The following is a 15,831-nucleotide window of genomic DNA, read 5'->3' as shown; positions in this document are numbered from 1 at the left end:
ATGTACTTGATTAGTTAATTTCTACATATATATGATTTTTATAGTTGTCACAAAACTCACTTATGATAAGTTATCATAAATAAACTTAGAATTTCTAGCAATAAATGCTGATGATACCTTTCGTCTCAAATCAGAGTCGCCTTCTGATCTTGGAGAACTAAGACTGCTAGGTTGGTCCTTTAAACTTCGTAGTGGGGAGGTAGGAGACCTTGTTACCTCATCATCACTTGACGGTCCCCTAAGAGACACCGAGCCTTCACTACGAAAGGTGCTACTGGCTCGACTCGTAGGGCTTGGAGCTTCTGTTACAGGTGACTGATGCACTGAAGATTCTGCAGCTAGAAAAAGCAATGCAGAAGACAGAAGTAAATAATCTTATTCACTTATGCTAGCTGTTCATGTTCAGATAGAGTGTAAACACTGCCAGTCTACATGAGCACATGTTACAAATGTTAAACAGTTAACACTCAAATGTAAATCCATAAGATGTAAATTAGAAAAAAATACATTTCTCCAAGCTCGTTCCCTTGGCTGTGGTTTTGCTAGATATTATATAGGAACAGTGCGAATCTCGTTAATCCATTCATGCACAGCACTAATTAGGTGACGAGGCATTTGGCTACCTTAAGAGAATCATAGTTACTCCCTCTGTTTACGTGGAAATGTTTCATGCTGAACATACTAGAGACAGACTGTCCCACTACAAAGCAGGTCATATTCCAATAACTACACTGATCTTAGAATATTAGTAGCTGATCTAATATTTTCAATGAACTAAAACAACTTAATTGCTATATGTATACAAACTATTGCAATCTCTTGTTTCTGTACAAATGCCTTCTTCAATCCGTTTTGTTTATTAACATTTTAAAGTATTTTAAAATGGAACATTAATATTATTACAATGTTGTCATTAAGTGTTATATAACCACCATCTTTATTATTATAGTCCAGGTTATTTTGATTGGTCACTTTCCTGTAAGTTATATATGAGTGAGTGAATACACACATTATAATGTTACAAAAAGTTCTCAAATTAATCCCACTTGCTGTTGATGTGGATATTCAACTTGATTACAGTGCTTCTAGATTATTCTCTCATATGTATTGTGGATGAGCCTTTAATAAATATGTACTGTAATTCTGGAACACTGAATACAGCTATTTTCAATACAAACTTTAGTTATAATGTTTGTTAAATGTTAACTTGTTAATAAAAAATTAGCTAAAAACTGGGGAAAATGTATGAATTTAAAAATAAAATCTTGAAAAACAGGAAATCATAAGACAGTAAATGTACTGCCCTCAGCACCTATACTTCTGAATACCCTTCCAAGTATTAACTAAAATGCTTTATACAATTTCTTGCCTTTAGTTTGATACAATCTCAGTGAGCAATAAATGGTTTTTAAACCTGTCTTAAAATAGATGCAAAGCTTTCATACCTATCAGATCTATCAAGAAGCATTCACAAACTAAAGAGATTCTTTTTTCCATCTTATTACAAGTATATAATTGTTCAAGGAGTTTTGCAGTGACAAACAAGATCTACTTTAGTCACCAAAAACTGTAATTTATATTATGATTTAAGATAAATTTTCAGTAACAATTTTGTTTATTACAAAATATTAGAATAGTTTTGCCAGAACTAATAGAACAGGTTAGGAATGTCAAGTTTTCTCAAAATTTCTTTTAGAAGTTCAAAAGCAAAAGATTCCAAGATGGTTCAAATTTATTTTAATATCAAGCTTAAATGCTTGACTGTTCCAGGCAAATTTTACTTTTTGCTATTGCAAAACAATATCTTTGTTTGCAAACAATAAACCACAGAACCAAGGGTGGAGGAAGGGCTTGAACCTTAAAATATTTATTTTTGAAATTAGTTTAAATTTATCACAAAGTTATGTTTAAAGTTTCATTTATAAGTATCATTCAGTGGGAGTTAATGGGCCACGAAGAACACAAGAAACGGTAAATTTTCACACCTGTTTGACTGGCTTTCACATCCACTTCTCCATACAAAGCCCCATTAGTTACAACTGGTTCACAGTCTTCATGGTTGACGTACGAAGACAACGGCTGGGAGAGATATACTGGTTTTGTTGGTGTTACCTCTTCTTTTGGAAATTCATTTAACATGCTGTCACTGACTGGCAAAAGAGGATGAGCAGAGAGAGAAGTTCCAACTGAGCTTGTGTTGCTATACATTGACCTGGTTAATCGAAAACTAGTAGACCTGGTAAAAAGCAAGATTATATGTTGTGATACTGAAAACTACAAGCCAATGAAGAATGAAACTTTATAAGGGCTTTGTTTCAGCTAGCAGAGAATAAAAGTTGGTGTACAATAAAGAGATGAATATAAAAGTATGTAGTTTACTTAATTTTCTCAGGAATTATATTTCACAGTTTGATACTGAAACTTGTTCCATGAGTTTTAACTTGAATATGTATCATTTTTTCATTATATAAATTTGTTGGGAGATGGCCCATGTACAGAGAACCAGCACATGGCTACTGACACACAGATGACCATTTTGAAACCAATTTATGTGCATTGGCTTCGTAAAATCATAGGATAAGTAGTGAACGACGTGAACCGATTCAATCAGGTTTTATGGAAGCAGGCTTCCAATGATTGTTATTTGTATGTTACCACTGACTGTTATATGTAAAGATTTATTTGTTTTGAATGACTTGTTAAGGTCATTTACATAGTATTGTGTTTCAATACCGATTCAATCAGGTTTTATGGAAGCAGGCTTCCAATGATTGTTATTTGTATGTTACCACTGACTGTTATATGTAAAGATTTATTTGTTTTGAATGACTTGTTAAGGTCATTTACATAGTATTGTGTTTTATTAATGTGTTAAAAAATAATATTTGCTTGTATATATCTGTTTAAGTGCCATTTATCATTGTCACTCATAAAAACTTTTTATTTCACTGGACCCATTGTTCACAAAAACATGCATACCACAAAAATAGAAGAAGTTAATTTCATGCAAATAAGTAAGTAAGTTACAGTACTATGCTTAGAATTGTAATCATTAAACCTTAATCATGGATAATTGTTAAATATTACCCACACAATGTTTGTTTGTCGTTCAGCAAAATGCTACACAATGGCCCATCTGTGCTCTGCCAACTGCAGGTATCAAAACCTTGTTTTAGCATCATAAGCCCTCAGAAGTACCACTAAATCCAGCACAATATACAGATAGAACATAAATGTGATATTCCACACTAAATCTAAGTTAGTTAATATACTGTTACCTTAGCTGGAATTCTAAAGTATGTATTTGCTATCATTGATAAATAAAGTGGAAAAATGTAGAGATTTCAGAAATGATGCATTTTCAAAAATTCAAAACTAGAACAATTAACTTTATGACAACTAGTCACTTAAGATACCTTCCACAATGCTATTTTATATTACTCTTATGAAATGTATATACATGTATATACAGTCAGGGTGAACTTGCTTGGACAACCAGACGTGGGCATGTTGACAGTTGTTTTGAAAGTCCTCAACTTGTTGACCATTTTCCGAACAGTGGAATGGCTGATTTCAAAATCTTTTGGGATCTTTTTTAAATCCCTTACCAGACTCATAATAAGCTGCTACAGTTGTCTTTCTGAAGGCCTCAGACAGCTCTTTTGCTCTCACCATGGTGCTCACTCTCACTTCAACAGTCAGGAGCACACCAAACTAAATGTCTGAGGTTTAAATTGGGCAAGCCTCATTCAAAATGCTGAGTAATGATCTTCTAATCATGTGCATCTGGTGTAATACACCTGTGTATGATTTGAGCCATTTTAAGTGGGAATAAATGTGGGGGTGTCCTAACTTTTTCCTCAGTTAGAATATGCATTTTTGTAGAATAACATTTACAGAAGATTTTTAAAAGTCTTTTCTTCAGTTTTAATTGTTTAGTTATATTCCTATAATCTCTCAGTATTGTTAACATTGAGATTAAATATCTATATATCCAAAAATGTTACAAAAATACACAGGCTTTCATAGGGTGTCCTAAACTTTTCTACATGACTGTATATACCAGGTTATTATATTGATATAATACAGAATACATTAAAAGGATATTAAATCTAGAGAATATACTCCCCTATCATGTTTTTTACCTCTGAAAGGGTTGCCTCTTCACAAAGTTTTCTCTGACATATTCAGATATTTGTTTTTGGGTGCGCCCACTATATCTGAAAAGATATTTGAATAATTTCTATTAGTCTTATACAGATTATCATCATCTTAAAATATTGTGAATAACAAAAGGAAAAAATTACTGTGTTTAAGAATATTAACAAGTAGCTACTGAAATCAAATGCATCTAATACTCTTAGTTTTAATAACTAATTTGTGGGCAAAATCCTAGCACGTTTACACAGTAAAACAGATAATACTTGGACTAAATGTGTTATAAAGAAGTAGTGAAACTGAGTTTTCTTGTGACCCTGTGTACAGGCCTAACAAGACAAATCCATTTGATCCTTTTATTTATTAACCATTTGTTAGACTTCCCAATATTCTGTACTCAATAAAATCTATGTTGAAATAATAGAAGCCTAGTTTGACTACTTGAAGTCATTTTCATACACAAACAATAAAATTACTAAATCGCTGTGTGACCTCAGTCACCAATCTGTTACAAGAAAAAAGGTAAGTCTTTTAGCCCTGAAATACAGCAAGATAGGAAAAATTATAGCATGTATAATTACTTCTTAGGACACAGTAGCACTTGTACAAAAAAGTACGAGCAAATCATCCTATATAATACATCTGAAATCAAAACAAAACTGATGATGGCAGTACATTTACTGCCAAACCTATGAAGGGCCACTTTGAGTTCTACCAATGTAAAGGAATGATTATTGTCATAGAGACAATCAGCTTGAAAGTAAAGACGTGATCGCTCTGCCCGAGTCTTGATGGCCAAGAAGGTGGAGGAAGAAGCAGAAGTGCTAGATACCTGGCAAAAACTTTCACCTAGAGTATCGGCGATGCTCCAGGTATCAGCTACTTCTTGGCCATCAGAGAGCAAGATCGAGAGAGGGACAGAATTATGCAGCCCACTGACCTTTTGGATCTTGTCCCATATCACTTTGGATCTGGTGGTAGAAGATATGCTGGTTGTGAACTTGATCCAAGATTCCTTGTGACTTTGACATCTTACCTACCGAGCACATGCACGGGCATGCTGAAAAGTGATGCAGTGCGAGAGTGTGGGATACCTACGAAAAGTGTCCGAGGCCAGTTTTTGAGCCTTCCATGTTATATGGCAGGCAGGATTCCATCATGGATAAGGACATCATGGAAAACGTGTCAAGGTTTTAGCAATACAGTTTGTTTGATCCAGCTTCCACCAGAGCATGCAGGTCGGGTGGCATCAACCACAGCCAATCTCTCTCAAACTTATAGGATCTGGATCATTGTCAACCTTCCATGAAAAATGAAAGAGTAGTAAAAGGGAACAAATTGAGAAATCAATAGCAGTAGAGGACTGACTAGGTACATGAAAATAAGTAGAAGAACTGCTAATAAAAAGAGAGAGATTGTAATCAGAGAATATACACTCTATGGATCAACCCCTCCTATCAATATTAGCACTTACCCAGAGGGGATGATGTCCATTAAAGTCCCCCAGGATTAAAAAGGGAGATGGCAGCTGTTCAATGAGAGCATCAATGCCTGATTGATCATATGTCTCTCCAGGTGACAGGTAGAGAGAACAGTGATGGTACGATCCAAGGAAACACAGATAGCTATGGCCTCGAAGGACATGTCAAGTGGTAAAGACAGGGTGAGCACGTGCCGATCAACCAACAGTGCCACTCCTCCATGCCTGTCCCTTCTGTACAAAGAAAACTGCTGAAAGGTAACTGTATCAGCAGGTTTCAGAAATGTTTCCTGTACGGAAAGACATACAGGATGGTAGGAACCAATCAGTGTTTTGAGGTCATCCAGATTAGAATGTAAACCTCAATAGTTCCATTGCATCAAAGTGGCCATTTTTATTTATGTGTAGGCAAACTGGGTGGAGAACCCTTCTGTTTACAACCACATCTTTTTTCTTTACTGTCTTTATTCAAGATGGGTCTATCAACCTCCATGAATCCTGCCCTGAGTCGATTGGGCAGGTCTTTGCTGTTGGAAGAGGATTCCAGTGACTAAGGACATGAACGAATGATCGTTTTGCATCTTGATGTGGGAGAAAAGGTGTATCCGAGGAAATGCTCACACATGGAACCATGATTTGCTGGATTGCATGTGATGGACAGAGATGGGTGATGAAGTTGATTCATCAACTGTTTTAACCATGGAGGTCAAAAGAATTTTCATTTGTTTTGAGAATGATTCTTTTGGAGGCACAGAGAGTTCTCTCTGCACTCTCACTGTAGTAGTGGAAGGAAGTGCAGCAGCATATGTCCGAGATGAAGTGGTGGACAGCAAATTTTGAGCCTCAGGGTAAGTAATGTTTTGAATGCTACACCTCTTTTTCTTCCAACCATTTAGGGCAAGAACGAAAGTTGGACGGGTGAGAGCCATTGCAATTGATGCAATGAGGGTCCATTTCACATTCATAGGCATCGTGGTCCTTGCCACCACAATGAGCACACGTCAAGGAACCACGACATGACGTCTTCAAGTGACCAAACCATTGACATTGGAAACATCTAAGAAGGTTTGGAATGTATGACCCTACCCTGCAATTAAGATAACCTGCCTTGTTGGTGGCAGGTGGATGTGATGATGTAAATGTCAGAATGAGGATACTGGTCGGCATCGTATTTTATCTTTGTGAGTGAAGATTCACCTCACTGAAGAAACTCACTGGATGGAAAAGCCAGCGAGAATCTCTGACTCTGAGATGTTCTTCAAATCCCTCTCAACAATAACTCCTCACAATTTAATTCAAAGTAGAATGAGGTGTAACCTCAATAGGTATATCCCCAATTGCCTTTGAATGCAAGAGGATTTCACTATGTTAAGATGTGGATGTTTCCACCAATATGTTACCGGATCGAAGCTTCTTTAGTGACTCTGGAGAGCCAGCATGTCCCTCTAGTCCTTTCTGAATGAAAGAGGGAGACATTTGCTTTAAAGGTTTGTCTGAAAGTGAATGTAGTGTATGAAAATGAGGTACAGGTGTTACATATATTGAAGATTGCTGCTCAGAATCAAGACATGGCCATTTAGCTATGCACTGTTTTTTCACTATTTTATTTGGAGGATGTATAAAAAAAAGGAATATTTCAGTGCCCACTGACCCCACTCACCATGAAGCCCTATGAGGGGATGCACTACAATGCCAAACAAGGACACTGCAATAACGCTAAGGTTTTGTGAGCACTATACCCAAACACCAGCATCAGATACAATGTCCACAAAACCTGTTGAGAGCATCCAACAATGGTACTTGGTTGGCCATAGCCAAGTAAACCAGCCAATTGACCCAAGGGAGCCTCCCCAAGGCTGCCCATCTACAGGAATTCAAGGCCAAAGAGGTGTGTTAGGGTTGGACCCTCAACCATCAGGATCCTCTCCTCCCCTTCACAGGTCACAATGCACAGCAAACACATGGATGTTTAGATCCCAGAGGAGGTAAATTGACAGAACATAACCTTCCCTGGGAGGTCCCCTCACCTTGTACAGTAATCCACACCAAGGGGGATTCCTTAATTAATGAACACCAGTCACTGAAACTGGCAACTACACATCATGTGATGGCCACTTCTTGTCACTTCCACGTCTAATTGGTTTGGTTTGAATTTCGCATGAAGCTACACAAGGGCTATCTGTGTTAACTGTCCCTAATTTAGCAGTGTAAGACTAGAGGGAATGAAGCTAGTCATCACCACCCACTGCCAACTCTTGTGCTACTCTTTCACCAATGAATAATGGGATTCGAACCTGTAACCCTTGTATTATGAGTCAAGTGCCTTAACCTTGAACAGACCTCCACATCTAATATTGAAGGAAATGGCAGAAAGTTGTTATTTCATATTTGTGTCATTACCACTAGGAGTCACCACATGAGCAGATAAACAACATTGCCATCTATTGGAGTCTGATGTAAGAAGTCATAAAGCTCAAACTTGTCCTAAATTTTAAATTTATTTCTTGATCTAAAATACAATATATATAATTTTATTTTTTAAACAAGAAATGCAAAACTGATATTTAAAGATGTAAGTACAACATGCTATGTCAAACAGGAACATACAAAGGGAGTTATTATGGGTCAGTTATAGGGGTATGTACTGTGCCTATGAAGCTCCAGTTCGATTCCAGAGTTGACCCCATGTAGTGACACCCATTACCACTGTCACCCCGCTATGCGACTATTAACTCCACACACCTACAGCTGGACTGTGTGTTTAACATCATACCACTCTTATAGTCTAAGAATGAACAGTTATTTCTAGTTGTAAGCTAACCTGAAAGAAGAACCACTGCTAAAAATCCTTGTTCGTTGGCGTGGAATTTTGTGGACCTCAGTACACCTGAAAAAACCATGATTTTCCAGACACTTCTTCCAAAAATTTTTGCATGCATTTCTTCCTTCAAAGTAAAACTCAACAGTGTCCTTGTAATACCCCTAAAACATAAAACAAAAAAAAATCATTTCTTTAATTACAGAAACAAGACTAGAGACTTTAAGAAAGCTACAATTTCAACTTAGAATCAATGGTTATATTGATATAATTGTATTGCATAAAGATTAACTGAGGGATAATTGAAAGTATCTAATACAATGATGATTTTGGCCTTGAAACATAGCTAAAATATTACAAATTCAAATTACCCTTTAATTACTTTGTGTGGCAAACAATTTAAATATATATGATTTAATTACATTTCAGTTTTCATGCTTTGTTGTTATTAGTTACATAAATCTAGAGGTGCACTCAGTAGAATGCATATTTTTGGCAAGCAGCATTAATTAATATGCTTCTCAAAAAATACAAAAATGTCTGTCATTACCAATATACATAGATCATTTTTGGCAGAACAATGAGGAATAATATTCTGCATACCTCCAACAGATTTTATCAAAATCTGATAAAAATAGCATGAAAGATCTGTCCCAATCTTAACAGATCTAAGATTTTTCTAACTTTTGTGACTTTGTTGTTATTATGACCTTTAATCTGAACCCTCCAATAACTAAGCACTTCTAAATTGGGCCATAGCCTAGATGTATACCAACTTTTATCCACATCCATTCAACCATTTTCAAGAAATATTGCTGACAAACACACATGCAGGAGTGAAACAAAACCTCTGTTAATCTTCAATGGTGGTGGGACTGGATAACTAAAATGCTAAATACAAGATGGATCTTGTGAATGACTATCCTACTGACAATTCTTTGATAAGTGACAGTGATGAACATGAGGAATCTGGTTTACCTGGTGATGTTCTGTTTGCTAGAAGCAAACTTATAGAACATTAGGATAGGTTGTAAAGGAGTAAGAGAAATTTTCTTAAGTTTTCAAGATAACTGACATGAATGACAAGTTTTAAAAAGTGAGAAACATCTTGCTTGATTTTGGGCCAAAAGAAATGTCTCTGAATTTTTTGTTTATTTATTTATCAGAATTACACCAACAATCAAAATAAACCTTTTTCCACAAGCAAATTCCATATAAATTTGACTATCTTGCTTGCTTTAAGTCTTTGGTACTATACAGTTACTTCTACTAATAACTTTGGAAATGTATGTGAAAAAGAAACATGTTGAACACAAACAGTAACCAACAGAGAGACTTACATGTTTACACTTTAACCACAGATCATGTTTATGTGTCAAAGAAACTGTCAACAAGATCATACTTACATAGCCTTCAGGATGAAGCTTAATTAGAAATTTTTTCCTCCTGAAACTCAACTTTCGTATTTTGGCCCATGAGAAAGTGTTTATTTTTGTGATATTTTGGAAGACTACAATTCCCATGTGTGCCACAGCCAAGTTTAAAGGAACTCCTTCCTGATCCTGATAAACAAAATATAAACTCTTTTATATCTAAAACTACAAAAACATTCAAGATGGCACAAACAAAAACTGGAAATGTGATTTTTGTTTTAAAGCCTGAATGATAATTAACTTTACAGAACTGTTAGGTGTCTTTAGAACAGTGGTTCTCAACAGTTTATCCTAATGGCCTCCTTTATGAACCAAAGATGGCCTCTTGGAAGTAATAGAGAGTATAAAAGTAGCTTTTACAAAAATATGCAAGTTAATGAAATTTTCAAATGAATCATTATTTTTCTTTCATCCCAGAATAATTGCTCTTTTTTTTTTAAGTAGTATTAAAATCAATCTTTATCACTGTGAAACATCCCACCCCACTCCCCCAGAAGACTCATGGACTTCTAGGGGTCATAAGACCACAGGACAAAAACCACGACTTTATATAATTAGTGAATTTAAGTTTTTGTTAAAACAGCTCATAATAAAAGAAAGATAAAACATATGGTGAATACTCTTTTCAAATTGCTAATATATTTGATAAGTTGAAATCCAGGGATAAACCTGTACCTTAGCAGGGTTCATTTTGATTCCGTATAACTCACATCTTCGAGCAGTCTCTAAGAGATTAAGATCAGCTTCAGAAGGGGTTTGTCCTCTACAAGACACAAATGTTTATTAACCATTTTTATGAAATATTCATCTTCTACACACAAATAAAATTATTTATTATAAATGCTTTAAATATAAGATATTTTTAGAATTACCAAAATAAAAACAAAAGTTAAGCAATATTTTAATTAGTTTTACTTTCAAAAGATATAAAAATGTGGAGAACATACATGCTCTATTTACCTAAACATCTAACTATTTTTGTAACAAGGTATTAAAATATGGTGTCAGAATTGGTTCACTAAGTAGAGGACAGACATAATAGTTATTAAATATCTATCTTCTAGAGAAGATTTTAACATAAAAGCAAGAATAAAAATAATAATTTATATCTATTTTGACACTATATATACTTGATAACATGACTGTGTAATATAAGCACATTTGTATGTTTTCTTGTTTTTCAGTTATTAAACAAAAAGTTGTATGTCATGGGCCATCCGTGCCATGTCCACCACCAGTTTCATTACATTATTAATTGTTAGGGTCTCTATCTCCCCTAAAGAAAACATTCCACTCCGAGTGAATACACATCACAGAAACTACTTATGACAATATGATAAGATATTAGGATCAATATAAGCTTTAAATTTAATGTACAATGTTAATGTATAGTATCTCTCTTTCTCTGTAAGATTAGTATTTTTATTTATAAAAAAACACAGTAAAACTAACAGGTTAGATTTTGTACCACTATGATGGACAACAAGGCGTGTAATTTAATGTTTAAAGTATTAACATTAGAGCATTTTCATTACATTTCTGCATAACTTTTAAATTCTATGAAGTATGTGATGCCTTACTCCATTCTTGTTCATTTGGTTTGAATTTCATGCAAAGCTACATGAGAATTATCTGCAATAGCCATCCCTAATTTAGCAGTGTAAGACTAGAGGGTAAGCAGCTAGTCATCATCACCCACTTCGAGCTCTTGAGCTACTCTTTTACGAATGAATAGTAGGATTGGCTGTTACATTATAATGCTCCCATGGCTGAAAACACAAGCATGTTTGGTGTGACAGAGATTCGAACCTGCAACCCTCAGATTGCAAGTCGAGCACTGTAACCACCTGGCCACGATGGGCCTAATCCATTCTTTCAACCAGAAGCTAAGCAGTGAAAATATCATGTGTATCCTTACATGTGTTTCTTGTGGTTTTCCATGATCTTCTTTTCAAATTCAGCTTCTTGATGTGGTACGAACTTGAATGTTGACAGATATGTGTGATCAGGGTAGTCATCAGGGACATAATCACCACTTTCAGCTATAAAGTCAAACAAGATAGTTTACATGGTTTCAATAATATTTTCTAAACTTTCAGCAATAATGAAAGATTTACTTGCAATTTATTTACACAAGTAAAAAATGTGCAACTGAATAAATAATACCCTTACTACAAACAAAAAACAGTAAAACTTGTCTGAGCTGCAAATATCAAAATTTTGCAGCATTATCTTAAGATTTCTCTTATAAAAGGCCCCATATATCGCAGAACCTGTATAATGCAGATGGAAAACTATCTTTCACCTAGCTCATCTATCAACAAGTAGGATCAGAACCTGAGTAAGGCAGAAAAATGTTTTTCATTAAATATTAATTTCTTATTTAATTAATAATTTCTTAAAATATTAATAAATTCTCGGATATTTTGTTATAGTAAATATTAGTTAATATTCTGTTCTTTTTCTGCTGTTATTATTTTTGCAATTAAATTAAACAAAAGAATGAAACAACAAAACAGGAATATTCTACTTCTCCTAGATAATGCAACTTGTCACCCAGAAGTTCAACTTTCTTATGTTTGTTTGGTCTTACTACCTCCATGTACAAGATCAGTTCTACAGCTACTAGATAATGGAATTATAGTGTATAAAACTGAAATACAGAAAACTGATGCTTCAGCATATTATTGCAAACGTGGACAACTGTAAGATAGTATTTAAAATGATCATGAAAACTGATGTGTTAGATGCAATTGCATTTTTAAGTCATTCAACCGAATGCATAAACGATGAATGTACAATAAAGTGCTTTAAAAACTGTGGATTTATTCTTGATAATACTGGAGATTGTGGAAAAGCTGTCTGTTATGATGATTCTAGTGAAATCCAAACTCTGAGAAGATTGATGCAGATGATTCTGTGAATGCAGAAAATTTTGTAAACATTGACAAGAATGTTTTAACAGAAACTGATGAAACTGATTTAAAATCTATAATAGAATCACAAGATGGTAACAGTGTGAGAGATTCAGAGATGAACAAAGTGGAAAAGATAGTGAGGACATAGAAATTCCTACTTCATCGCAAGGGTTAAGTTATATTAATGCTATTAAACTGTATGCAAAAACGAAGGGGGTAAAATGAACTTTATGAAAAGACTGTAGAACTGGCATTCTCTTTTAACCACATCAGAAAGCCCATTAAAAAAATGAAACAGTTGAAATTGGACACTTTCTTCAAATAAATATGATTAAGATTTTGTGTACTTAAGTACATTTTGAATGTCTATTTTTGTTTTTATTCTAATAAATATAGCATAAACAGTATAATAACTTTATTCCCAAATGTCTTGCTTCCCTTGAGTCAAGCAAGTATAATGTTTCACTAAAAAATTAAGGAAATACATGTTCACTGTGTCTAAGCTGGAAAACCTGCTTAAGCCGGAAGTTTTCGTCGGTCCCATGTAGTTCTGCCTTAGATAGGTTTTACTGTATTTACAAAATAAACTCAAATACTGGAACAAATTCTCCTGAAAAATGCTAATAAAAACTTATGCACAATTAATACAATAAATCATCTAAAATGAATTTTATGAAAAATAAATTTTTTCAAGTGCACTTTAAGTTTTCTTTAAGAAGTCAACACATTAAAACTGGTTTTCATATCTTGTTTTTAATAAAATCATATTTTTACTCATTTCTGAATAAATACAACGTTATTAATTTTATCTTCCAATTCGATATTGAGAGTAGCCTAGAAAGATTAGAATGCATTGTTTCACGAGTTCAGTACCCTCACTGTTGACATCATTTTCGACTTATGTGTGATTAATAATCTTCAAAATATTTACAGGCATTTTAAAAAAATTTAAAAACTGTAAAATGTATCATGATGAAACTAATGGTCACATGTAAACATGAAGCTAAACAGTCTACATGCAACAATTCATGGTATAATGGCAACAAGTGGTCATCCATACTTGATCAAGAAGGCTTAAGTTCTGTAACCACATCGCAGAAACTAGCAGCACATGTAAATTACAGAATTTTTCGTTTGTTATTTTCTTATTTAATTAATTTTGTTTAGTTAATTTTATAATTCAAAGTATATGTCAAATATGTTAAAACAAATGAACTACAGAGAAGACACATAAAACTAACCTGATACACAGGAAACATCAACCAGCAATGCACGAATGGGTTTTAAAATAAACTTTCCTTTATTTAGCCTAAACAGTATGGTAAATATTGAAACCACTAACTGTAATCTACTCAATTTAAAACCCTAAATTTTAATTACTAAAATGAGGCATGTTTTATGAATTTTGTTGTGGTACTTCATGCTGGAATATTGAAACATTAACATGAAAATTCAGTTGTGTTTTGAAAGATTTAAATAGATTTCTTTCAGAAATGTATAAACATAAAAAGACTTTCTTATTACAAAACTATCTAATTTCCATACATACTTGATGAAGTCTTGAATAATACGAATGATTCTTACTTTCTACATAGACATTACTAACACATTGCAGAATAAGATTGTCAAGTAAAATTAAACAAATGACCAAAACTATCTTACTGTCAATTGTTAGTTGAAAAACTTAATTTAATTTGTGAAGAAAGACCTGTTTGATCTATATTTTTGTTTATACTTTTTAGAATATCATACAGTTACACATAAATGCTGTACTCAGTTAAGTGCTGTACTTAATTTTGTTTCATCAAGATACAATAAAAACTTGAGAAAGTTCATTTCTTTGTGACGACAACTTATTAGTACATTTATTTACCTCCAAAAGCATTAAAATATTACAACTTATATACAAATATCTACATTTTTTCTTCAGTTTGCTTTTAAAACATCATTATAAAACATAATTCAACCACTTTATACCACACTGCTAATTGTTTTATCCTCACCCTATTTTCAGATATTATCATACACATTTGGAAAACAAACAAAACACATTAATAATGTTATAACCTACAAATTCTCTTCAATGAAATCTTACTGAGATTGTGGTAGATTATGAAAAAAATATGTAGCACATTAACTTATCATAACCTTTTTAACCCCTTTTAGATGGGTCTAGAATGTAAAATAAAAAATTGGGATGTAAAATTTATCTCTAATAAACAGTCTTACAAGGCTTTTGGAAATATCCTTATAGCATAAACAAGAGTAAAGTTAAAAACCATCTTTCATTCTCACTTGAAACATTAATGTGTGGTGAAAAAATCAACAAATCATACATTAGCTTCTGTTCAAAAGATGGGCTCCAAATGATATTCTTCTTCAGTACAAAATATCTTTTTTGTAACAAAAAGTTTGATCTTAGATACTACTGTTACTGTATCATTTCTAACACTACTTGGAATTTTTACATAAATATCACACATTTCAGTTTCACTTTTTATACATGCTGGTTAGACAAACAAAGATTTAGACAACCCATACATTAAAATCACGTGTCTGTAATGCTACTTTGCATAATAAGAAAATCCTTTGTTTTACTGCTGTTAATAAATAGAAAAAAAGACAAAATAGTTTAATAACTAAGGATTAGTTCAAGATAGTTTTATTAGTCACTGATTAAACAATATCATAGTTCAGTATTAGAAATTTAGCTGAGACCTACCTTGGACAATGTAGGAGGCCATGAGAGCAGCAGTATTGTCATTACACAGAAGAATTCCTTGGGCTAGATCTTGTTTTATTTGTAGACTAAACAAATACCTAAATGACAGTTAATTTTACTCATATTATTTGAGAAGACTGATTAGAAACATAAACAGCTGTCTAACATGACTACTTCAAAGTAAGGTGCTAAAGAACACATTTTGTCCCAAAAGCACTTTCTTCATCACAATTTTTAAATTATGGAACTCTTTGATGTGTCCTTAACATCACAACTATGTACAATGTTAACATTTTTTAGGC

General features: G+C 33.6%; 1 protein-coding gene across 2 annotated transcripts in view; it reads right to left on the bottom strand.

The window, feature by feature from the left end:
• Positions 1–15,831, bottom strand: part of LOC143253383 (FERM, ARHGEF and pleckstrin domain-containing protein 2-like) — a 60,926-nt gene that overhangs the window by 29,265 nt on the left and 15,830 nt on the right. For both annotated transcript variants that reach the window (XM_076507162.1, XM_076507163.1), the window contains exons 5-12: positions 15,530–15,627; positions 11,808–11,931; positions 10,565–10,652; positions 9,863–10,018; positions 8,460–8,620; positions 4,146–4,220; positions 1,986–2,236; positions 118–338 (exon numbers count right to left, since the gene is read on the bottom strand). In XM_076507162.1, coding sequence (XP_076363277.1) covers positions 118–338; positions 1,986–2,236; positions 4,146–4,220; positions 8,460–8,620; positions 9,863–10,018; positions 10,565–10,652; positions 11,808–11,931; positions 15,530–15,627 — 1,174 coding nt within the window. The remainder of the gene's footprint in view (positions 1–117; positions 339–1,985; positions 2,237–4,145; positions 4,221–8,459; positions 8,621–9,862; positions 10,019–10,564; positions 10,653–11,807; positions 11,932–15,529; positions 15,628–15,831) is intronic.

Source organism: Tachypleus tridentatus, chromosome 6, assembly GCF_004210375.1.
Source record: "Tachypleus tridentatus isolate NWPU-2018 chromosome 6, ASM421037v1, whole genome shotgun sequence".
NCBI lineage: Eukaryota > Metazoa > Arthropoda > Merostomata > Xiphosura > Limulidae > Tachypleus > Tachypleus tridentatus.
Note: the sequence above shows the minus strand (reverse complement) of the source record. Positions and strands in the feature narration are given on the sequence as shown.